The 25,381-nt window shown below is 35.6% G+C and overlaps 1 protein-coding gene across 1 annotated transcript in view; it reads right to left on the bottom strand.

The window, feature by feature from the left end:
- The window catches only part of CAMSAP2 (calmodulin regulated spectrin-associated protein family, member 2), a gene marked incomplete at its 5' end in the record, with an annotated part of 40,766 nt that extends 16,197 nt beyond the window's left edge, over positions 1-24,569 (bottom strand). The window contains 6 exons of the mRNA XM_010154898.1: positions 794-887; positions 10,821-10,960; positions 14,177-14,318; positions 18,297-18,329; positions 23,665-23,745; positions 24,408-24,569. Coding sequence (XP_010153200.1) covers positions 794-887; positions 10,821-10,960; positions 14,177-14,318; positions 18,297-18,329; positions 23,665-23,745; positions 24,408-24,569 — 652 coding nt within the window. The remainder of the gene's footprint in view (positions 1-793; positions 888-10,820; positions 10,961-14,176; positions 14,319-18,296; positions 18,330-23,664; positions 23,746-24,407) is intronic.
- Positions 24,570-25,381: the final 812 nt, after the last annotated feature.

Genomic DNA, 25,381 nt, shown 5'->3' with positions numbered 1-25,381 from the left:
AACCCACCCAAACACTACTTCTTCTAGAAGAAATTTTTCTGATTACAATTTTTTCCCCAAACCCTTAAGACTGATTTTTCCATTATACAAGAGTATTTTGGTCACATACAAAATTAGTTTCCACTATTTAAAAGATGTAAAACAGATTTGTATGTGTTATAAAACATACAGATTAAAAAAAAAAAAAAAAAAGCAGCTATAAAAGCCAGACAGTGAAAATCTCTTCCTAGCTCTTGGAGAGTCAATCACAGCAGAACCGTATTAACGTCTACGTTACCATGACTCTATACTCATCAAGATATCCCAAGATCTACCCGAGAGGTAGATTGCTCAGTTTGGGAATTTACTGACAGAAGGCTCTGCCTTTGCATCCAGGTACAAAATACAATTTTACAATTAACTATCTGTCCCCTTTCCCCATACTTATGTTCCTTTCTCTTAGTACCTTCTCCTCAGCAATACAGCTCTTACGCTGTTCTTGGCTCCTTATTATGTTTGTAATCCCTGCACAGGCATTAATGGATTCTAGGTTTGTTTACGTCAGGAAAACTTGCAAGTGATGATACCACAACAGTTTAAATTATTTTTTTGGTAGCAGACAACAAAATCTAATTATGATTTATGAGATGAGAAGATTAATATGAAAAAGAAGTACTTTGTTCCTTCTTTAAGGGGGTTGTACACTACCAAATCCTGTTAGCTAAAATATTCACTGTATTTGTGAACACAATAGCCATCTGTACACATACATATTAAACCCACACATATTAAAACTGATCCTTTATAGAATTACCTTGGGGATGCACAACAACACGAGGTTGGACAAATGATGGCTTCACAACTTCAAACCACCAGAACAATTCTGCCATGAACACCATGTAGTTGCTCTAAAAAAAACACACCAACCCAACAAAATAAAGAAAACAAAAATATACCCAAATCCCAAAAGAGAAGATAAATTTATGTTAAGACACAAGCCAGCAAATAAACAGATTTTGCCGCATTCAGGATATGCCTCTGCATTTCATCCAGTTTACATTCTTTTCTCTACTGATTTCCTAAAAAACCGAGATTGGTAAGAGTGATCTGTAGAACCAACTAATACACATAACTCGACCAGATGTAACAGCTTGGGTTGAAATGTTTCCTAATAAGCATAAGCTCAGGCCTGAACTCTTGCAGGCAGGACAGAGATACTGGATGTGTGGAGAAAGATTCCTGAAAAACAGATTATCCATTCCTATAAAAAGAGAGAGTAGTGAAAAGTCCCATTGTTTTGAAAGGTGAGGCAATAAAATTTTCAGAGTTTACCATTAAAAACTGTGGTAGGCCTTAGTTTTGTTCTAGGAATTTTGAATTTGATTTAGGCATTTGTGTCAAGCATGTGCTTTTTGCCACATTTGTGAAGATGCACCCAAATTTACAAGTCTTTAATGCAAAACAAAAACCAGCAGCAGCATTTGTTCAATATGGGTTAGAACAGTATTTTAGCTCCAAAGATTTATGCACACTTACGATATTCCTGATATCTCTCCCTACTGTGAGATTTACACAGCTGTGAAGCACAGAAGTGTGGGAACCATCAGATTTTACACTAGGGGAAAAAAAGGTGAAAAGGAAGAAATAACTGGTGCCATGAAGTACAACAACAAAAAAGAATCAAGAGAGGAAAAGCAGGCAGAAGCAGCAGCAGCAGTTTCTGCTGCAAGAGTATGTAATGAGGAGTGCATAAAGACCATAAGTTTTGGTGACTGTGGAGACTGAACAGTTCAGTCCCAACATGCTACATCCATATGGTTCAGTGCTATTCAGATCTAGAGATCAGGGAGTATCCAGGCCTGAGCACAGCCTTGTGTCACAGGTCTTACAAAGTCTGAAAAACATAAACAGTACAAACCTCTACTTAGGCATTAAATTGGGAAACCACACTTAAGTAACTTTTAGTACAGTTTGTTTAAAAAAGTCTTTCTGCAATAAAAACCCATGTCTAGCTGACACTGTTTATGAAAACAAGTGTCCTTAGTCACTTTCTTCATGTCAGTAACACTGAATAATTTCAAATATCCATTTTACTTTCTCTTTATTTTTCTCTTCACTTTATGCTATTTTCATTTAACATTTCATGCCGCTTAAATGGGAAAATACAAATTAACAAACTTACTGGTTTAGTTTTTATAAAAGTAACAACATCATCAAGAACACTTTTGCAACTTACAAACTAATGTTGAAACCTAAAAAAGGTATTTCCATGTAACCTTTTTAAAAAATAAAGCTTTCTTAATATTTGGTCCTATAAAACTTTCTGTACTTGATAAAATTAGCATCTTTACACTAAACTATCAGACACTATCTCCCTTTTTATTTTTCTTTGAGAATGAAATTAAGTGAAAATAGTCTCTCAAGGAAAGTGGGAATTGATTTAATTATTTGCGTCAGAGAAGAGTTTCAAAGGAAAATGTTTCTTCTGAGTTTTTTGGCAACACAAAAGAAATCAGAGCTGATTTAGCAAACAATTATTAAGTTCTGGTGCCTTTTATTTTTTTTTTTTTCTTAAACAAAGACAGGGGAAAAATCTGCTTATAAATGATGTTAGTTGAGTACGTAATGGTACATGGTAAAGGGCAGAATTCTTAAGCCTATTCATAATAAAACCCACTGCTTGCCCTGGTCTCCCGTACTCACTCTGGCTTCTGCCACTGCCAAACTGTTGTTGGAAACAGGACACTGTGCCATGTGGACCCTTGGTTTGATCAAGGACACTGTTACTTTGTTTTTCAGAATGGAGTTGGCTTCTACATATTTTTATATGACTGAAAATTATCTTCAGTATAGACTTTACTATTATAGCTATTAATAGAGCAATCTTTACACACACCAAACTGGTTAGCAGAGCACGGGGCACTTTTCTAAGTTCCAGCCCTTTGCTAGCAGTAAGGCCTTTCTTTGTCTCCAAGAAAACCTTGCAGCAGATTAAGAACTGCATTTGGGTCCTAAAATAAATGCATATAGTCTTTAAAAATTATTTTAAACTTGCAAAGAATTTACTCACTCAATTTCACAGAACTCTCTTTCCTAGAGACCTACATATCAACATATATGCTACTTCTTTTCTGAAGGATTTTAGACAAATGAGTGGTACTGAATATCACTGCAACAAACTGCAGACTTAGAGTACAGCAAATGATTTAGCTGACAGTTTTTTAACAAAAATAAGACAAATTCTGAGAAAGTGAAATCAATGGTACAGTTTCCAATTTAACAACTTTTGTCCCACAGAAATTTTTGTGGTTGATTCAGGCCATACGGCTGCAAAGCCTGTGTCTTCTGTTGGCAATTCACCAGTTAGAGGAGGGAAAAATCTAAGCAGAAAGATGAAGCTTTCTGTGATCCAGGAGGAGAGAATACTCTTTTCTGTTCTGTGATGGACCCATTCACTTTCCACTGCACAGCTACATAAACAGGCAAGATTGCTCATATCCAACGTTTAACTGTAATTTGTGCACGCAGAGGAGGTACTCAGACTAAAAATTGTATCCAGACTATGTAAAACTTCCATTCAAGACTTTGGCAATTTCACTATCTTTTCAGGCCCTCTAATGTTGAATTCCATTGTTGCATTAATCGTGTTGCCTTAAAAATGCACAAATCTTGGAGTGCGAGTGAACATTTGACAAAAATGCTAAACAAAATGTCATTTTATTTCAGACACAAACCACAGGCTTTATTTTAAAAAGATGTTCTTAACTGTAAACAAAAAATTTACAGAAGAAAAGTTTATTATTAAACAAGATAACCTCAATTCTCTATCAGTAAATTTGAAAATGTAATTTTAAATACTTACTTGGCACTTTTGATTCAGTTTTATTTTTCCTGAGTATTTCTAAAGTAGATAAGCCTTTAGTCCACCAAAGGGATACTCTTAGATTGAAAGCTGCTCATACCCTTTAGTATGTGGTGAAGGGATCAGCCAGATGTTGCCCTAATTATTACATACAAACTATAAATAGACTAGGAAAAAACCCATCTCTTTGAGCCCAACAGAATTGAAGGGGGAAAAGTTCATAGCACAGTGTTTTCCGTTCAAAGAAAATGTTAAGCACAGCATTTTGGGATCACACAGAGATTTCATTAGAAAGCAATATACATAAAGAAAAATGATCAGATGTACTTCTCTGGCAAAATATGATTTTTTAATACTACCAATATTTCCTCCCTTCCCTTAATTCCCCTCAAGTTTTTATATTAATTTGATTTTTTCACTACAGAAAATGAATTTTAAAACATTCTAATCACAGATTTGCTCACACTGGAAATAATAATGTATTTAAATATTCCAATTTCTTATGTTTATATTGAAATGCTGCATTTAATAGTTTGACTATTATATAAAGAACCCAGATATTCCTCCTGAGAATATCTTCTATTCAGTCCTGAGCTATTGCAAGACAGCTTGTTTTCCAAAACCACCACAGCAGTATTTACTGAAGTAGAAATTAAACTGTTGGCTGCACAGCCTGCTTAGAGCTGAGGTTACTTTAGATGTTTGATGGTGAAACATTGTGATGGAAACCACATTTTCTCACAAGTTATTTTCATTCAGAAAGGGTTGTTAAGAATAACGATCACAGGGGGTGACTTATGATCAGTAACTTAAAACAAAACAAAAACCAAAACAAAAAGCTTAACTGTGGCTCTGTGGCAATACTGCTACCCAGGGCTAGAAAGAATGTAGGTATTATTTCCACAGATTTTGCTGACAAAAGTTCTAATAGCTTGTCACATGATTGTCACATGCACTTAAGCAGAAAAATACTCAGGAGGATAACAGTATTTTAATAGCACTAAGAAATAACTAAGCTCTGAGCAGTTGAGACAGGTTCAGAACGACTGAACAGCAGATGGCAGACTTGCAGCTTCATAGATGCTTTTATTTGCTAAACACAGATTTATTTTTTTCAATTTGATATTTGCAGACTGTTCAACAGCTGTATAACTGCTTACATTTTATCTATCGCATGTTCTGGTACTTGGATGATCATCTTTTTAAAGAAAAAAATATTCACATATTCTGAGTATAAAATCTAAAGGCATTACTTGCTTCTGTATCAAAGGGAGATGTAAGATAGCTTGCTTTATAAAATTTTATACAAAAAAGATATGAAAGAAAATAATTTATCTACTCCCCCTCCACAATTTTAAAATCATAATTAATTTTTAAATCAAATCAGCTAACAGAAATAGGATCTCCAATCTTGCCACAAATTATATTATGTCCTTCTAATATTTCAAGGTTTTAGATCCACATTTTTATAGAATATCAACTACATGGTCATACATACAAGTGATATAAATAATTTGTAAATCAGGCTTGACTAAAAGTGAATAGAAAAGCAGCTATAGAGGCTTTTAGAAATTTTTTTCAAAATTAACATAAAAATACACTGTCAAATTTATGTCACGATGCATATTTAAAATCTCTGTTCAGTTGGCCAGAAAAGTAAGTTACCTTAAATGCAAATCCACAGTTTACATGTTAATAAAAGTGCCAACATAAATACATCAAGACTGAAGAAAATTGGAGTGTCTCAAACTCTCTGGAGAATGCCAAATCACAGTTCTGTGGATGATCCATGCACTACCAGCTTGTCATATCTCCTGCCACAACTACTGAAGTTGAAAACCCCAGTATGTCTGATTTCAGACCAGAACAAAGAAGTGGGAAAACCAGCCAATTAACATCAGCGAAAACAAACCATGCTGCTTCCCTCTAAATAATGAGTTGCAAACATTTGGTCCCTCAGGAGAGAAATCTTCTCTTAAAGAACTGTTCCCCCAGTGAATCTTCCTTTTCAGTTCCTGATCCCGAATCCTTTTAAACTGGCCAGATATGAATCAAATCCCTGGGCTGACTTCCACCAAACGTACCTCACTGCCTTGACAAACACAGCCAGCTACTCTCCCAGGTCCCTAAGGAGACACACAGAGAGCTCAACTCAAGGTCAGGCTGGTGTTAGCAGTCTGACTGGCAGTGGTTTTCTTCATTGAGATTGGAGGGAAAGCTGTGCAACACTTGTGGACATTGAATAGCCCTTGATTTCTAGGATTTATGGTTTGGTGTATGCAAACATAATTTTTTCATGTCTCGGAGGACAGGGTGCTGGTTGTACTTCATGCTTAGTTGTTTGCAAGCTTATCAACATTACAACAGAAAGCACAAGTTTTCAAAATGGTCCAATACAATAAATATTTTTAGTATGAAACAGTCCTTGAGATATTATTAATCTCCTGTTCAATTCATTGGAGGGAGGGAATTCTGGAACCAGCCTCTCCACCTGGCTTACTGGGCCTTTGACAGTGCAGATGTTAGTTCTGTCTGCTCTGGTTACTAACCACGTGCAAAAATGAGGTACCTACTCCATGTGCTTAGCTGTGATTCTGCAGTTTAGAGCCTGGCCCACATTTGGGTCAGAGGAATGCCCTTCACAGACAAAAGACAGCCATCACCTATCCGATTTGCTTCATTTCACATTCAGAAAGTGTTCTTTCTGAATAAACGTGCCTTCTACACAAGTTAGGGTGAACAGACTCTACAGTTAACAGCAGCCAAAGAGAGGAAGCATCCATGCACATGAAGGTCTCCCTGGAACTGAGGACTGCAGACTTGGGGCCCTGTTGGCTCCCCAAGAAGCCACACACTAGGAATAGCAGGGCTCGCCCAGCACTGACCAAGGCCATCCGCACACGCTGACGTCAGCAACAGGTTGTATGACCCTAACCCCCACAGCCACGAGGGCAGTAGCTGTTACATGCAGTCAGAGAGTACACAATTATATGTATACACTTGCATCTAAAGAGACAAGCGACCCCTGACACACCTTCCCAAAGGCGCTGGTGGGCCAGTATGACCCCCTACTTCTGGGAGGCCACCAGCTTGGCCTCCAACTCAGTAAAAACGAGTGAGTGAGCATGTGTGTGTGAACTGTGTGAGCAAATGAATGCATTGTGGGAATAGTTATCTTACTAATAAGGGACTCATTCTATTAACAACAGCAGCTGAATCAATAAGAGATGTTCTAATATTGGTTGTGATCTGTGTCTCACCCTGGCTCAAACCTCTACCAATGAAAAGGGAATGTACAACAACATGTGTAGATTGAATGAGTAGCACAAGTTAAGGACCACTGCTAAAAAAAAACCCCAAACACACATTTTTGAAGGCTCAGATAAAGGAACACTTAAAGACAGTAATTAACTGTGTCAAGCATTGCCAAGTTCCTATGTGAGCTCTCAAATCATGGTAAACATCAAATGGCTCAAGCCATCTGTCAGTATCCTCTTTGAGAGTTAACTTCATAAACAATGTGTTCTTATGTCTGAACCCAATGGTCCTACTAGAATAATCTGACAGAGAATGAACTAAAAGTATCAAGAATATAACCAAAAGCAACCAAAGATATGTCTTTCCTCTTTTAGAAATAGTTTCAACATATATCCCATGTGACAAATAGAAGATGGAAGATGTTTTTTTGTCTTTCTATTCAGGGACCATACTGTCCCTTACAGCATCCTTTCAGGAATTATACATTCCGCAAGACTTTTAGTCAAGCTACAAATGCTACATGCTGACTTTTACACTCAACTGTTGGGCCAAGGCAATTAAGAAGACTTTACTGTTCTGCAGGGTGGTTCATGCTTCCTCTTATGCACTTCATGCAAGTTCTTCTATTTCTACAAACTCTTCTTTGGATAGGCAGAACATGTGTGTGTCAAGACACAGTAAGACATCTCTTTCAGTTCTATGTAATTTCCCAGATACAGGTGAAAACCAAAATACTTGAGAAGAGAAAAAAAACCTGTCTCAGGATAAAACTGCTTACAAAAAAAGGGAAGAGGGAGGATCAGGGCAAAAAAGCAATTGCACAACTGAAGAGAGATCCAAGATTTTCTATTCTTTCCTCTTGTTAAATATGCAGGGAGGATACAGAAAATATTGTGATTATTTTTATGTAATCTCTCTCTACTTGCGTTTGCCTGTCTCAAAGGAAAACCACCAGGAACCAGTACGGTCCTTTGGTGGTGCCTCAAGCATCCATGGAATGTATTAAAATATTTTTTTCTTTAACATCAGCAGCCCTGCCTTAGTAAACATCTTATGAAGAACTTCAAAAATGTATTTTTCTTACAGGAGGAGAAATGGGCAAGTGAGGAGCATCAAACATTACTTTCTGCTGCGTTTTATTACAACACATTAAAGCTGTCTAGAAATCCAGACAGAGCCTATTTCTCCTCTGTGCTAAAACCAAACTGAGCCAACAGTTTCATCTGCTGCAAAATCAGAGAGACTATCAAACACTCTGGATACTTGTTAAGTGAAGCTTTTAATTAATCTAACTTGGTTTCTATGCATTTTGATGGGAAAGCCAAGAGTGAACACAATCACGTTGATCAAGCCCTGCACTGAATTTCTGTATCATACACTACCTACAATCTACCTTAATTTAACATAACAGGACAGTGAAGTGTGTCCAGTAAAGAATGCAAGGTAAGCACTTGGCGCTTGATAACTTGAAAAGAGGCTCTGCTCCCTTCCTTCCTTCTCAAGGACTAGCGTGAAGTCAGGATACCTAGTGTAATTTCCTAGGACCACACAAGGCACAGCATTATCAAATCAAAAATTCAGCTGTGGTTTTTTGGGGTGTGTGTGGTTTTTTTTTTTCTTGAGGCTTCTTCCAATAACATATCAGCCATTTGGTTCTTTTTATTCCTTGTGTCACCACTATGACTTTAACAGACGCAACCAAAAGCATAGTACCATCTACTGTGCAGTATGTCACCCTGAAAACACATTTTTGCTGATCAACAGACACATGCTTCTATAAATCCTCAAACTTGATACTGCACAAATTGTGTAGACTGAGATAAAGGTGACTTCCACTAACCAGTTTGATTCAATGTGCAATATCTGAAATATTGACTTCCAACACAAGTTTTTCTCAAAGTGAAAATAATTTGGAGAGTATGTACATTTATTAAAATATACACTAATCAGATGCACTGGAAAACTAAGAAAGAGCTTTTTTAACTGTGAATTTATTTTGAAAGCAAATTAATTCTTAACTCTGGAAAAAGCAGAGTTTATAGGACTAGCCAAGTTTCCATGCCAAGTTTTAGAAGAAAAACTTGGCAGCCTTTCTTTGTAGCATTTACATCTAAATAAGTATCCACACCACAGCAACTTGTAAAAACATGATCACAAAAGGGCCTTCTCAGTTCTAGAAATACTGTACGTCTTTGAAGGAAATCTAAATCCCCTCTAAAAACAGTGCTCAGAACAGCAAAATTACTAAGTCTGTAGCATTTTATAAAGTCTGATGCATTGGGCTATTGACAAAATATTAAATATAGTTACTTTTTAACTAAACTGAAGCTTCATAGTGTATACTGCCTTGAGAAATGATTCAAACCAGTACTATAAAAAAATGTTATTATTAACTGTCGTGAATGAAACCAAAGAATAATGAATTCCATTTATTCCATATATCCGTAAGCAGACAGAAACAATCAAAATGCAGTGAAGGAGTGCTACTCAACATCACTGAATATGGATGTGGGATCATATATGTTGGGAAACTACAGGCAACAGAGACTGCAATTCAGCAGACTTTTTACTAGTAGGTAGGTAAATTACTGTATCTGAAATTTAAAAACACCAAAAGCTGATTGAAAGCAGTCACTACGCAACTTTGCATACACAAAACAAACCAGCAATAGCTAAGTAGTCTAGACTTACAGGGCCTGGTCTCACTGCCCTTACTCACCCTGGTAGCTCATTACTTATTTGAAAAGGATTGGGTTCAACCCTACAGGAGACAACAGAGCTGTATTCAGGCAATGGCCTCTATGACTTAGCTTGTGAGATTGCTGTAAAGATCATAAAAGCAGTGAAGTGACCCAGATATTTAGAAACTAATTACATCCCATCTGCAATGGATGTGCTGACTCCAGAAAAATAGTACTTCATTCCCTAAAGGCAGGTGAACAAGAAACTTAAGCAAAGATTTACACAGAAGAAAGTCTTAGAGAAACACAGAATGAAAAAATAAAGTTATAATTAGGCAAGAAATAATTTGATGACTCCTTGACTTTCCACTCAGGCTTAAAAAACATGATAGAATAAGCAAAAAAAAAAATTTTTTTTTTCTTACTAATAGAGCAGGAACCTAGAATGACTAAAACCACTTAATTGCTCATTCAAACAACTGCATTTGTTGGGACTGTGTTCCTGCCTGCATTCTGGGCATAGAACCACTGTATTTTTCAATGAAATTAACTCAGAAGTTTGCACTTTTACAAAAGTGAAAAAAGCTTTAAAGTAAAAACCCATAAAACTATTGTGTACATAGAAATGAGTAAGAAGGATGGTAATAATTCCATAAATTACTATTGTGTACTTTTGTGAAAGCCTTAATAAATTAAAACTAATGCAGATCACTATTACATTTTAACAGAAATATCAGACTACATGCTTTAACAATAAATTGGTAAGAAAGGTAAAGTGTGAAAGAGTTTTGCACAAAGTTTTTGTAAATACTTTCACAAATGCTTTTTTAACAACACTTTGAAAGTACCAGAAAAACAAGTTCTGAAAGAAGGTGGTTTTACATGCAGCTGAAATTTGTCTGTTGCATGCAATAACACAGGGAATACATGCTTTTTCATACAGCCATATAGCAGCAGACCACAAAAATACTAAATATATCATCAGCAAAAAACAGACCTGTGGATGCTGCTTGCAATTCTATTTACTTATTTATTTTTACCTTTATTGAAGAAGCTGCATAGAGCATATCCTCAAGACTGAAATGGCAACACTGGTTAAGGTATTCCTGACAAAATTCTTGAATCAACTGTAGATTATACAGGCTGTCAGCCAAAGACATTGTCTCTTTCAAACAAATATCTAAAAAGGAAGAATATAAAAGCAAAGTTTAGATGTAGCTACAGATTTGAGAAAAAGTACTTTTTGCTTTGCTGGATTCCAGAGCATTTTCAGGATAAATTGAGACTTGATTTCCTGCCCCACCCCCACAGGAGGTTTTTATTTTTTATTTCATAAACTTAAAAGATTACAATTCTACATTTTATCTTTGTAGTTTTGTATCTTTAGACATTTTTCTAAACCTGAATTGTATCTTTTCACTACTGACAAGCTTATCTTTTTCTGCTTCGCCTTTTGTGAAAATCGATATTGTGCTCTAATCTCTGCTAATTCCATATGATGAAACCCCATATTTAATCACTAATATTTTTTTTCAATTAGATTTTCTATACAGCAATGGCAGAAGGAAATCTATGCTTTTTCAAAGTTCTCCATACATAGCAGTTCTTTGTCTTTGCCTACAGACCTGAGAGTACATTCTAATGCTATTAACCCTGAATCTTCCCCCAAAAGGCAGCACTAGTTCAGTCTTATATATTTGGTTTTGTGGATTTAGATGTTTGATGTGACATTTTACAAAGATCTGAAGCCTCTGATATATAAGTTACCACTCTGTTTGAAACTGGTATTTAAAGACAAATAAATAGCAGTGAACAGACTAGTGCGGTTACACAGTATTCTCTCAATACAATTTATGCTCAGCTAACCTCCTGTTCTCTTTTTTTATGACTGCTGCTTGGAAAAATTAAGTGGCAATAATAACTTCCTAGGGGGAAAAAAAAAAAAAGAAGAAGACAGTCCTTTTAAAAAGAAAGACTGAATAAAAGAGAATTAAATATACTTCCAGGGCATGTATCAGATTTTACTCCTAAAGCAACAACTTACGACAGAGTTCCACAAGGTTTAAGTTGTTTAGGATAAAAGGTTTCTTTAGACAAGGAATCAACTTTGATGCCAGCTAGGGAAGGATTCCCACCCTGAGGTAATCAGACATATTCCATCATCCCAACCCCAAAGATTATGATCATTGGAAAAAAATGTTTAACTAAACTGACCAAAACAGGATTAAATTTAGTAGTGCAAAATGCAAAGTCATGAATTTGGATCGAATGAAACTCTAATGTGATTCACTGGTTGAAAGCGACAGAGTGGGAAGGTATCAGGTATTAGCCAAAGTACAGATGTTTGAGCTTTCAGCATCAGGCAGCTATGAGAAAAGCAAACATAATACTAAGATGTATCAGAAAATTTATTTCCAATAGCAACAGAGAAGCACTGTACAAAGCGCTAATGAGACACCAGTCTGGATTTCTGTATACAATTACAACCATCCATATTCAAGACAGATGAAGCGAAACTGGACTAGTTGCAGAGGAAGACTATTGAGGATAATAATGAGAATGGAAATCCACTTCAGAAGAGGAGACTGAAAAGGCTTGGTTCAGGAGCATGGGCAAAACAAGAGAAAGAAAATATATCAAAAAGGTAGACATCAGATTAGAAGAAGCTAATCAAGCCAAAGGGCACTGCTGGAAGAACAATAAAGGCACGTCGAAAGGCTACAAGCACATTTAGCTAAAAAACATGAATAAGATTTAAAACTATGTAAAAAGTGCAGCCCTGCAACATTGGGTAAGAAAAATATAGGTTTTAAAGAGCTAGTCAGTTTTAAAACAGAACATCAGAAATTCATGAAAGGGATTATCTAATTTCTTGCAATGGCCAATTTCTTGACTCACTGACATAGTCCTTTCTAGTCCTGTATTCCTTGAAGAAAACCTGCATTTGAAAGTTAAATAGAGTCTTAATGAGAAGAAAATCTATTTCAGACTACAGAGAACTCTAGATTAATTTTTTTCTTTTTCATTAATGCATTTTCAAGCGTTTCTGCATATGCATTTTTGTTACCTGCCTTCCTCAGTTCCAGTACAGAACACAGCCTCTGTGAAATTTAACGTGCATCAAAAATAATATTTCAATACAGGGGAGACGAGCAAAGTCTTTTAAAGTGCATCTAGTTGCTTGAGAGTACCTTTGAATTTACTTCTCAGACAATGACACGTACATTTACGTATCTTTAGTGAAGATGATGCCAGGACATTTAATGAGTATTAAAACTAAAGTTCCAAAGATGACAAGAGCCTTGTCTTATTTGAAGTCAGATGCTGGAGGAATCTGCTGGTAAGTACACATGTGATCATGCAAGGTATGAAAGATCCTTTGCACTGCCCATATTGCCAGCCTTACTAAAACTTCAAGAAGGAACTAGGTATTACACCCATTCAGCCCTATTGAAGTTTTAACTCTTCCCTAATCACATACAATAGTGACTCTATGTGTATGCGGCATATTTGGCTGCAAGTTTTATGTAAACTGAAAGTTGTATTTTTCAAAATACACAAGCCAAGAAACAGCGAATACATGCATCTTCGTGTCTTCCATATTCTATGCCTACTGTGCTGAGAGCTTCCTATAAAGTGGTTGTGCACATGAATTCCAGATTTCAGTCCTCAGCAAACTTTATACCCTTGTTCATATTCCTGGATTTCTCAGGATGCTTCTGTATAAGAGTTCCCACGACATCAAAGGTATCATGGACAGAACACAGGCAGAAAATGACGGGTGTTAGCTGCCAAGACATTTTACAACTACATGAGGCTCTTAGCTGCCAAGAGGAAGATACGACTTTAACCAGGCCACTGAGTGAAAGAAAAAGATGAAGCTGCTCATCCACTGCAGACAATAGCTATTAAGGAACAGCATGACACTAACACATTCTATATTATATATTGCTTACTCTATAAGTGATATAGGTAACAATCAGGTGAACTAAAAGCCTAGAATGCAGAGCAACTGTTTCCCATGCAGTGCAGCTATGCAGGGCTTGACGAACTCTAGCCTCTTCCGTGTTTTATATCTATAAGCTGCACAGATTCACAAAAAAGCACTTATGCTGCAAGTTTTGTAGCACGAAGGCAAATGTGTTGCCACAGTTAGACCTGTAATAATGTATCTTAGTTTGTTTTTATTAGTATGATAACATAAAAGCAAACTCAACATGGGACAGCTTAGTTCCTTTTAGTTAAATAAACAGGCACAAAGTTAATATTAAACCCACCACACTCAAATTATTGCCTCTTGTATATCATATTTAAGCACCTTCCTTCATATAGTTATCAAACACAGGCATTGCAACATCTAGACACATGTTTACGAGCTGAGACACATTAGACATACCCTCCAGTTTAATGATATCTGGGCAGTAGAAGTGGATCAGGGCTGCTATAGCACAACCATCTGTACCATCTTTCAGCAGATTCTCCACCAGTGGAATGCAGGGCAACTGCTTAAGCAACGTTTGCTCCTTCCTGTAGCGAGCCTAGAATACAGAATGAAGAAATTTAGGGAGACAAAGACTCTGAAACGTGAAGAAACAGATTCATACTGTAGGTTTTACACTCTGTTAATGAATAAGCAGTATTCAATAAATAGCTGAATACTCTCAGTATTAAATTTCTTAAAACAATGTTATGTCCCATTTTAAATAGCATAAATAGTATTGAAGAGGAAAGGAAGCTACAAAGCTAATTTAGAGCCTTTCCTTCAAAACTACCGAAATTTGATGATCTCTGTATAGCACACTGGATTAAATAACATCATACACCGTAACATTCAGCATTCACCATCATACAATGGGAAGTGATCTGTGTGTAAACACAAAGCCTTAGCTGGTGTAACTTCAGTTTACTGCAAGTCAAATGACTCTGTGAAGTTAACACACCTAAGAAGCCTGCCCAAAATCTCATTCATATAACCGACTTAATGACAGAAACAAGGTAATCTGCATCGTATCTGCTCCCTTTTTCTTACTAGCATGTGTCATTATTAGCAGTCTTAAACACAGAGAAGCATTAATGGTTAAGTGTTATGACCATGCAGTGGCCCAGTTATAAATGGAAACGTTTTGAATATCAACTCTTTGTATAAAGAGATTAATTCAGAATATTTTACATGGGTTTCTATTTTGGGGAAGTGGGGCTTACTTAAAAAAAAAAAAAATGTATTTATCATTCTTAGTTTCTTTTCACTTCTTCCTAGGAAAACAAATGGTGGTGGTAGAAAATGATAGAGATTTTAATTTGGTAATATTACCTACTAGGACTTATTTTTAAAACAGTACTGAGGGATTACTTTTCTATTCATACCACAGAACTAGTTACAATGTCAAAAGTGCTCCAGAGTTAGTTTTATGCTACTTTCACTCAGCTATACACACTAAACTGGAAGTCTCCTTGTAGGGACTCTGGGAAGTCTTTATGGACATTACTCTTCCCAGCAAAGCTGAAGCTGACAGTTCCTATCTCCTACTCACTACCTTTCGGCTGTGCTGGAGCAACTGCAATCAGCAATTGCCGATGGGGAAGCATGGTAAGACCATTGATCCAGCTATATCATCTATCTCTTCCTGTTTCTGCAGTGAATGAGTGGGCAGGGCTGGAGGCTTTATTGTGTGAGCTGGGAATTGCTTAAGCTATCTTGCAAAAAGTGTGTGGAACCACAGACTAACCCTTAAGACTACACTTACTGTCACTGGATTTCTGACAAGAATCACATGGAGTTATCTTTAGTGAATGTCAGTGTCCTCTAACTGCCCCAAGGAGCACAAGTCTACCCTGGCACAGGCAGACACATCAGTTCCAGAAAAGTAAAGGGCTTTTATTTGGCCCACAGAACTTATACTTTAACCAATCAATATTAAAAAAACAACCAAAACCCTCAGAGTTAGTCTTTATTTCATACTTGAAACATACTGGTATTTGTGTGTCAAGTATGCTGTGTAAAACTGAAAATGCCATTTTTGCATACTACAGAAAATATTCACTGACACCAAAGTCATGCTAGTGTTTCATGCATTATTAATATTCTTTTCTCCATGTTAGACCGAAATTAAGCCTATGAAATATTAGAATTTTGATTATTTCATTAATTATGAAATAATGATAAAAGATACAGGATACAGATGGACTCTAACATCACGGTCTGTGTAATCCTTTTAAATAGCAACTTTTTAATGGAGTGTTCAAACATATTTGAGGTCGATAATACAGTGGTCTTACACAGTAAATCCTGGGAAAAAGTCTACTGTCACTTTAATGACGCCTTCATTGGCCTTACGAACAGTGCCTGCAGATGGTGGAAACTGTGTCATATCATTAAAGGGGACCTAGAAAGAGGACTTAACTCACTGTATGGAGTATGCCAGGCACATTACTTCAGGAAAAATAAACTTACATAACCTGATATGCTAGGTTCATTAGGGTATAACAGGCATCATGTTTCAATTTGGTTGAAAAGATAAAAGAAATCATACTGAAAAATAAAAGACACTGGTAATTGCAATGCGTTTTTAATAAACTTCCATTTGAAGAAACTCTTGTCATCAGTTGGAATGTCTGCTAATGTTTTCATACTATGAATGTAACAATGCAAAAGATGAACCTCTATATTACAAAGCTGTAGTTCCAATTTAAACAGAAATGCTAATATGTTTAACATGCATCTTGTTCTGAGTTCCTAAAGCAGCCCAATTTAGCATCTCCAGTTTATTGCACTTAAACAAGTCATCTCGTCGAGACACTTGCGTATCAGCAAGGTCAGCTAAAGATGAACCAGCAGCACAGCAGCTACTCTGTCAGAAGTGTTCCTGTGTATTCCAAGCGAGTCGTTAATAATGAATGCCCTTATGCATTTACCATATAGTAGATAACATGCTATAAACTTAACTCTCAGAGTAAGTTTTCAGCTGCCTGTATGCTCAGGAATATCTATCTTGCTATGAAACACCTGCTCTGTGTAAAAGGAAGAGATCAGAAGACTGGTTGAATAGTTACAGCAGCTTGAGCCACTGCCTTCCTACTTATATTATCAGCAGCACTTGGGTTTCAACTGTATCTCTACTAAACTGAGAAGCTCAAAGTAACAAATTCCACCAGTTAAAGTTGTTTATGGACAACTGGCAGGCAAATTGGACTTAGCTTTTCAACAGACTGAATATTTTATATTTTAATATCTTTTTTATGCAATGGAGAGAACCATTAGTAAACTAACACCTTAGGTAAAAATAGAACAAGCACATATTCTGAAACTGCTTTGAAGCAGCCACCTTATTTTGTAGAAATGAGACAAAAAAACCCAAACATGCTCGCTTTCCTGATCACAGACAGTCCATTTTTTTTGCATTATTCCCTTCATTTAATAATGGTTTGGAATTAAGCTAGCATAACTAAAGGAATATACTGTGAAGAGCAGCGTATTTGTGTGTCTCAGCTGTAAAATACAGCATCATTGAGAAATTGCCAATACAGCATAAACAGTTATGAATTTGAATACCAATTAGTCTGCTGAAGACAGTACTTTTAAACTGGTTTTCCTGACACCAAGTAATTTCTGTTGTTGCCTACATGCAGCTTCTTGGTTATTTTTAAATCTCTTTGCAAAGTATGAACAATACTTTACTAGTAATGACAACAAATATCTGCGTGACTCCTAGATCTGTTATTTGGTAATGTTTACACCAAATGTCGATCAGAACTAGTTCTTTGGATTTCAGACCAAAAGTATGCAGTTCTGCATATACCTAAAGAGCTGACTACTTTATTCCTAGACAAATCTGCTGTATAATAAATAATCTGAGTGCATTTCAGGGGTGAACTACTGTATGACAGAGGAAAGTAATTAGAATCCTGAGGTGACACAGAACAAACAACCTTTCTTCTTATTGCAGACTTGAACAGTGGGGCTTTTTTACTGCTTTCAGTGAAATTATGCCTCACTAGAAGTAGACTGCTTTGGGTTACTTTGTGTGGAGAGAGATTAACTACGGTCCTAAATCAACTGAAAAATTAAGGAATTCTAGACAAAGGGTGCCATGATTGCATATTGTTAAAAAAATAAGAAAGTTTCCATGCATCATCAATAATCAAAAACTTTCTGCCAATCTCTCTTAAAAAGAGAGTCAGTACCAAACAGCATATGTTTACTGGAAGCTTATGACAGAGCAGTTTGCAAAAAACCTCAATCGACATGACTTAATAACAGGTAACTCTGACTTACACAAACCCGTAGAAAACTTGACTTCTTGAAAAGTAATTCCTTATCCAGCATCCTATCTTGGATTTGTTTTGCACACATTACCTTGCAAAATAAGCTTCTGTATTATGCACACCTTTGCAGAGCAATTGCTTATAAAATCATCTTGTAGAGATAAATGAAATGAATGACTCAACCAGCATGACATGGGCAAAGCCATTCCCAGAATGAGCTATTTGATCAAGGTGAAGCAGTTGGGCAAACTTACAGGAACCAGTTTCCAAAACCATTTGGTAGGAGACTTCAGAGGAAGCAGTAGGAAAAAAAAAAGAGTAAAAGCAAAGAGCAAAGAAAAAAAAGGAACAATTTATCAGATTTCATAAATTACTTTCACAAAGAAATTTTCTTTAAACACTCAGTTTTGTACAACAGTGATTTGTAATTTAATGTTAAACATTAATGCCCTGTAACCTCTGCTAATTTCTAATTAGCAGAAATAATACTGGAGAAATGTATCTGCAGTCTTTGTAAACCAACATTATAGTTTTCCCACATGGAACATGTAAGATTGTCAGACCAATGATTTTTTTTTTAATGCTTTCACACATCTAATTCACCCTACATACGCAATCTGACTGAAGAATTCATTTGAGACTTGAAGTCATGATATCACAAGTATCAAAATGAACTCCAGCAGCACATATGGGGAAGCAGGGAAGCTAAAGCAATGAAAAAAAGGTATAAACACACTGTAGTACAGTACAACTAATTGCAGTGAAGTTTGCATTAGTTACTTCAAGCCAAACGGTTATGTCTTTAACACTTAATGTTTTTAAACAATTTTATGACAGTTTTCAGAACAACAAGAGGTGCAGGCAATTGTATTTTTGCAATGACCAATCACATTAGCATTAGCTGTATGATGTGCAATGACCTGAAATGTAGATGGATTTTTGGCTACTGGCAGAGAAACGATCAGAACTGGTACATACAATTCTAAACTCGTACGTGACAAAAAAATATCCAACACCAAATTATAGAGAAAAAGTTATACAAATATCATCTCAACATTTTTCTCCTCCATTTAACTGGACTGTTAGAGTGGAGAATTCCAAAGCTCCTTAGCACAAATAAACTATGAGATGCATGTTCATGTGTGGCTCTAGACATTTCAGTCACACCCAACTAAAGCACTCTCCATAGGTTTCAGTTCCTCTTCACTTCACTGAAATATAGTAAAAGTACGGACAAATACGTGAATTTGAAAACAAATTATCTTAATTTTCAATGGCAATCAGGAATTCTAAACCATATCATTAAGCAAGATTTTTGGTAAATGGACTGAGATGAGATCTGGGCTGCCCATCATTCTACTTAACACTGATGGGAACATTCTTCTTTGATTTATCAAGGTGAAGTATATTGCAGATGTGGGCACAAAAATTCAATCAATATCTATTTAATGATAGGCTGAAAAACTACTCTTTGGAAGGAAAGCACACACTTGTTTCAATTCCAAAGAGTAGCTGTCTGTAACAGTACAAACAACTCAGAACTAGCAATGAAACAAGTATTTTTATTTGTCCACTTGGCTGAACTATAGTGGAGGCAACTATGAATATGCTTCAAGAGGCTGAAAGACTGAAGATAATCAAGTTGAAGTTCAAACAGACTATAAGATTTGTAAATATACACTTTGTAAAGGCACTTAAGGCAAAGAGATGAAGAATAGCTGAAATGTCTTGGACAACATAATGGGGATTCAATGGCTTTATATCAATATGAATAAACTGTTTTCCCCTCGAACTTACTAAAAATCAGTCACTACAAAGCAAACTGAGCAGAGAATCCTGACTGAGTCGTCCCAGTGTTTTAAAACAAACCAAAAGAATCCCAAAAACCAAGCCGCAAAACAAAAAAACGAACAGTCCCTCAGGTTGAAGGCTTACACATTTACAAGAAGATTGTTTAATGTCCCCTAACAAAGTGTTTTAAACATGACTATGATAAATTTAACTTGGTATAAGTTCATCCTATGGGGCAAAAAAAATTATAGTCATGCCCTTCATTAAATACTCGTTTCTGCAGTCTTCCTTGCACCATCATTTGTGTTCATCCAGCTGTGCATTAATTGCATTAATTATTTCAAGAAGCTGATCCTGCTGCAAACTTTCCTCCTTGACAGGTCAGCTTTTGCTAGCAGTGTGGATTTAGGAGACATTAAATCAAAAGTGGAACTATGGTGTTAGTGTTTTACCTTCACACAAAAAGTTGCACTGTTTAAACTAATTTTAAAAAACATTTTAAGAATTCAGGTCTTTGGATGAATACTCTTACATTTGTTTCTTCCACTGGATTTGCACCGATGTAGATTAAATCTGTTAAGACTGACACAGTCTAAACCACAAAGGCAGACAGAAAAATAGAATGTTTTTCTGAAAGTTTCAACCACATTGAGAATCAGGAGTTTAACCAGTGCAACTGTACATTCACTACATATTAATCAATGGAAGCCTGAAAACCAAAGCTATTCACTACAAAACTTGAAATCCTAATTCTGAAAGAAGATGCAGAGACTCTACCAGAAAGAGACGAGGTTACCACAAATCACCAGCTGATCAAGGTCCACAGAGGACTACCTGGAACTAAAAATCATACATACTCCTTCCTCTCTTATCTTCTACGGGAAGCTAGCAGTGGAAGAAAGTGAAGGAAAACAAAAGCAATCTCATAATCGGTTAATACTGGGTTTATCCATCCAGAATTAGAAATTAGGTACATCTCACCAGTTGTATCATGTATTAATCTCTGTATATGACACTTACAATTTTTAGAAATGTAGAGATTCACTAGTTATTGCTGAAATATCATCACAGGTTTGTAACAAGATAGTAAAGCATTAAATTGGCAGGCTTAAGGATTATGCTGAAATAATTTTCCACAATGGATATATTTATGTCTATAACAAGTAGGAAATTATGAAGTAATTAAAAAGTCCACTCATTAACTTTGCTTCACCTTTTAGGTACATAACTTTGCTGCTTCTTGGCCAAAAATGAAAACTAAAGAAAAGCTTCCCTAATGACTAGAACGATCTATTCTTCCCATGATTGTCTGGCCATCTCTCCAAATCAGCATTCTGATTTAGAGAGATGGCCAGAGGCATTCTTAATTTAAATTAAGAAAATTTAAATTATCAAAACTGAACCTAAATATCCAAAGCTGTTGGGAATACTTAAGGGATACTGCAAAGATTCCTGAATTTTAAAATGGAATCATCACCTTCTGAATGGCTAACTGTATGTGCAGAACCCAAATTACCAAACAGACCCCCAACCTGAAAAGGATGGTGGAAAAGAGGCACAATGGAATGTTTGAGTTCTCCTTCATTCTAAGTTTTAAAACAGAAATAGAAGCAGCAGTTAGGAGTTTAAAAACACCGAAGACAGAAAGTAAAACAACTGAATTCAGATGTCAAGGGATAAGCTTTAACTATAATATGAGCACAGAAAACATTACCCTTCATAAATATATAGAAGTATAATTTAATTTTTCCATAAAAATGGAAAACCATGTAATAATATTGCTTTAGTTAATACAAAGGCAGAATTCAATTCTCCCACTTCCCTTCTTAAATTAAACAAAATTCTGTGCTATAAAAAGAGGAAAGCATCGACTAATAGCTTTTTTTTTTAAAAAACATAATCCATAATAAATTTACTGTCTGAAGAGACATCTACAGGTCAACTGGAGCCTGAGGTTTTGCCCATGCTGAGATTTGAGCTAATGAAGTTGTGCTAATACAACCCCCTAGCACATAATACCTTACTTGACAATGTCATTTATTGTCAATGTCAATACTTGACAATGTCATTTATACTGCTGAATCCGACACTGGGGCAAGTAACATAACATGTACAGGGGAAAAGAGTGTCTAAAATTCAGTGTATAGAAAAGGCATCCTTAATTACAATTTATTCCATGATATGGCAGTTGTAGCATGATTTTGCTATTTTGCAAATGTACTTGTACATTGACCAACAGGATAAGGCTTTGTGTTATAGCTTCACAATTCATATGAAAAACACCACAAATGCACAAAATATTTATATAAAAATGGTATATTTCATTGTGTTTATTTATGGCATCAGAGTTAGACACTATACAACTATTTAGCAGTTGATTCAAGAATGCTAACATTAAAGATAAGTTATAAGCTAAAAATTTTATCTTCCTATTCCTAATATAAATTGCAAACTCTATAACATAAGCAAAAATAAACATTACCGATTTTTTATAAATACAGATAATTTTATGGCATTGCTCTGATAATACTGTTTTCTTTGATATAACTTTGTTTGCCATATTAAGATTCTCAGGCACTTTCGTTTTAAAAGTTATTCTCATCTTTCAAAGTGACCTAAAAGCTACAGAAAAAACTTCCTACTATTATTTTCAGAAAAAAGAAAAATCACTAGAGGACAGAGGATGGTAGGTTATCTCTCTGCCCCCCATTTACTTTGTTTTATCTAAATTTGAGAAATGAACTTGTCAAGGACATCTTATTCTCCAGATTTCTGTGTCATCACTATTGAACATTGATTATTCTGACAGAAAAAATTCAATCTGAGTCACACTATTATTTGTAAAAAATACCATTCTCTTTTGCTGAGTCACACAATTCATTAGTCTTCATCATACTTTATATCTAAAAAGAAACTGCAAGTACAATGACATTAATTGTTTTCATACTTTTTGAAGCTCAACTAATAACCTGGCCAGGTAACCCACAGATCTCCCAGAGAAGCACTGAAAAAGAGATAGCTGCTTAAATGACAACAGACCAGGAAGGGAACAAGAATCTCAGCCTCGCAATAGGCAGGAAATCTGTTCTGCATTCAAGTGCAGCAATAGTACCAAAGGGTGTTCAAATCGATTACCAATTCCACAATACTCATTATATCACAATAGCATAAATGATGTCATTCTGAAGCAAGTAATTTTACATACTCTGGAACTGTATGCTATCCTTCTGTATTTTGATGGGTATAATGCTATTTAATTAACTGAGCTATGCAAACAAAAGGAAAAAATGTTGTTAGGAAAGGGAATCAAACATAATCTGTTTTTACTGTATATATAATATAACTTGTAATCAACCAGTACTTTGGATCATAGTGAGAGCAATGCTTCCCATGATGCCACATACAGATTTCTCTTGAGAAGAATGCGATTCACAAGGAAAAATCCATTAAAAATAATGAATAAAAATGTGGTGGTCTCTTTTGTATAAGATCTGACTACAGTTTTAATTCATTTAAAGTATTCATTAATCTTAATAAATTCCTTAGGACTAACATAACAGATGTTTCCCTGCTATCGAAGATTTATTTGTCAAAAAGGACAACTGGGAATAAAAAGTTCAACTCTATTAGCGTTACGTTCAAATGGATATTGTCACGGGAATGATAAAACCAATAACAAAATGACTGACTACTAAAGCTTGCGTTCTTTAAGAAGCAGTTAAATGATCAATGTCTGCAAATGTGTATTTGCCTATACATACTACATGCAAGCAGTTATTGTTTACAGATAATGCTCATTCTTGCTTAAAATATTTTAACTTCTACACCCACCTTTTGACCTGCAGATTCCGCACCGTGATGCTCTTTTAGTTTTTGTTCCTGTTCCATTATGTCTTTCAAATGTTCATTTACCTAGAGACAAAATAGTTTATTCAGTGATCTATTCTAACAAACAAGTCATAGAGTTTCCAAAAGGTCTATAAATCACTACTATCAGGTTAACTGAAAAGATTAAACACATTTCAGATGATAGCCCTGAAGCATCATCAACAACTGTCAGTTTCAGAATCAGTCTGTGATCATTAGTTGTTAGCTTCACATGGTACAAACCAACCTGTCCCTTATTACGCTCAATCACATCTGATTAACAGTATACCCTTGTTACTTGAGATTTGATCATGCAGTGAAGGTAGATCGCTTCAAGCAAGACTAGTTCAAATACAAACAGAATACCTTGCTTTTACATCATGATAAATTACACAATAAGACAATTACAAAGAGCCAAAAACAAACCCTTGAGCAGAAGTCACAGCATCTTAACATGACAGCGACTGATACAATGTCATACGTAACGTGTATTACACTCTTTTATTTAGAGTTCCCATTTATTTGGTTCACATAACATGTTTAACTTACTTCTGCAAACTTTGCCTTTTATTAACAATAAAGCAGACGAAGGAACAGCCTGTATCAGACAGTGTTGATATACCTACACACATACCCTACCCACTCATCTCTAATCGAATCATATAGACTACAAAGAAAATCATAGCTTGCTTTTCCAGTACTCATACCTTGTTTATCCAGTACATGACAGCATCCTCAATGTCATAAGGTAGATCTGTAGCTTGGAAGAAGGATGAATACTGCTGAGTGCATGCAATCACTTTCTCAACGCTGACCATCTCTACCGTATACGCCATCATAAGAGTATCGATCATGGCCAGGTGAGCACTCTGCAAGGGAAGCAGCAACACCTAATCGTTAGCAAATCAAAAGATCACTTTCATACACAGAGTTTCTGAACATAACCACATGCATGCAGAAACCAAAACTGCAAACGCTACAAGTTTTCTGTCTTGTTGTCATTTTTTGAATTAAAGACAAATGAACACAAACACACAATAAGAGATTTGAGAAGGCAAAGCAAAGCACAGGGACATTAATTAAAAATGCATATTGCAAATTTAAAAAAGAAAAAACTTTCTTAACAAAATTAACACCAAAAATAAAGAACTGGAAATGGAAAAAACAAGCAGTTTTAATGATTCAAACATTACATCACTTTTAAGAAAGCTAAAGAGACCTTTTAAGTTTGCCACCCTAGCGAAAACAAAAACTCCTGCCTGGATCAAAGTTGTTTGGGAAGTAAAAGCTGGAACTACCTGGTGAACAACCTTCATCATAAATATGCTGCATTAGTAAGTGAAATTTTATCTGTTTTTAAATTCATAACCGAGGAAGAAGACACAATTATACTAACCTTAAGTAAAAACCAACATGATAGAAAATATTTGTTTTTCTAGTAAACTAATAATCTTATGCAGATACAGCTATAGATGTTCAGCTAGGTTTAAAATAAGCATATACTGATAAATAAATTATACATTCTGTTAAAAGATGAGGTATGTGTTGTTATGTATTGAAAGACAATGGCTATTTCAGTTTGCAATAATTAAAACCAAAAACAAACAAAAAAGAGAAAAGAAAAAGGGTTACAGCCAGGATTTACATTAGATTCTTGTGGCTGAATAAGAAAATGATGGTG

Source organism: Eurypyga helias, unplaced genomic scaffold, assembly GCF_000690775.1.
Source record: "Eurypyga helias isolate BGI_N326 unplaced genomic scaffold, ASM69077v1 scaffold20007, whole genome shotgun sequence".
Taxonomy (NCBI): Eukaryota; Metazoa; Chordata; class Aves; order Eurypygiformes; family Eurypygidae; genus Eurypyga; species Eurypyga helias.
This window is presented reverse-complemented; position numbering and strand designations above follow the sequence as displayed.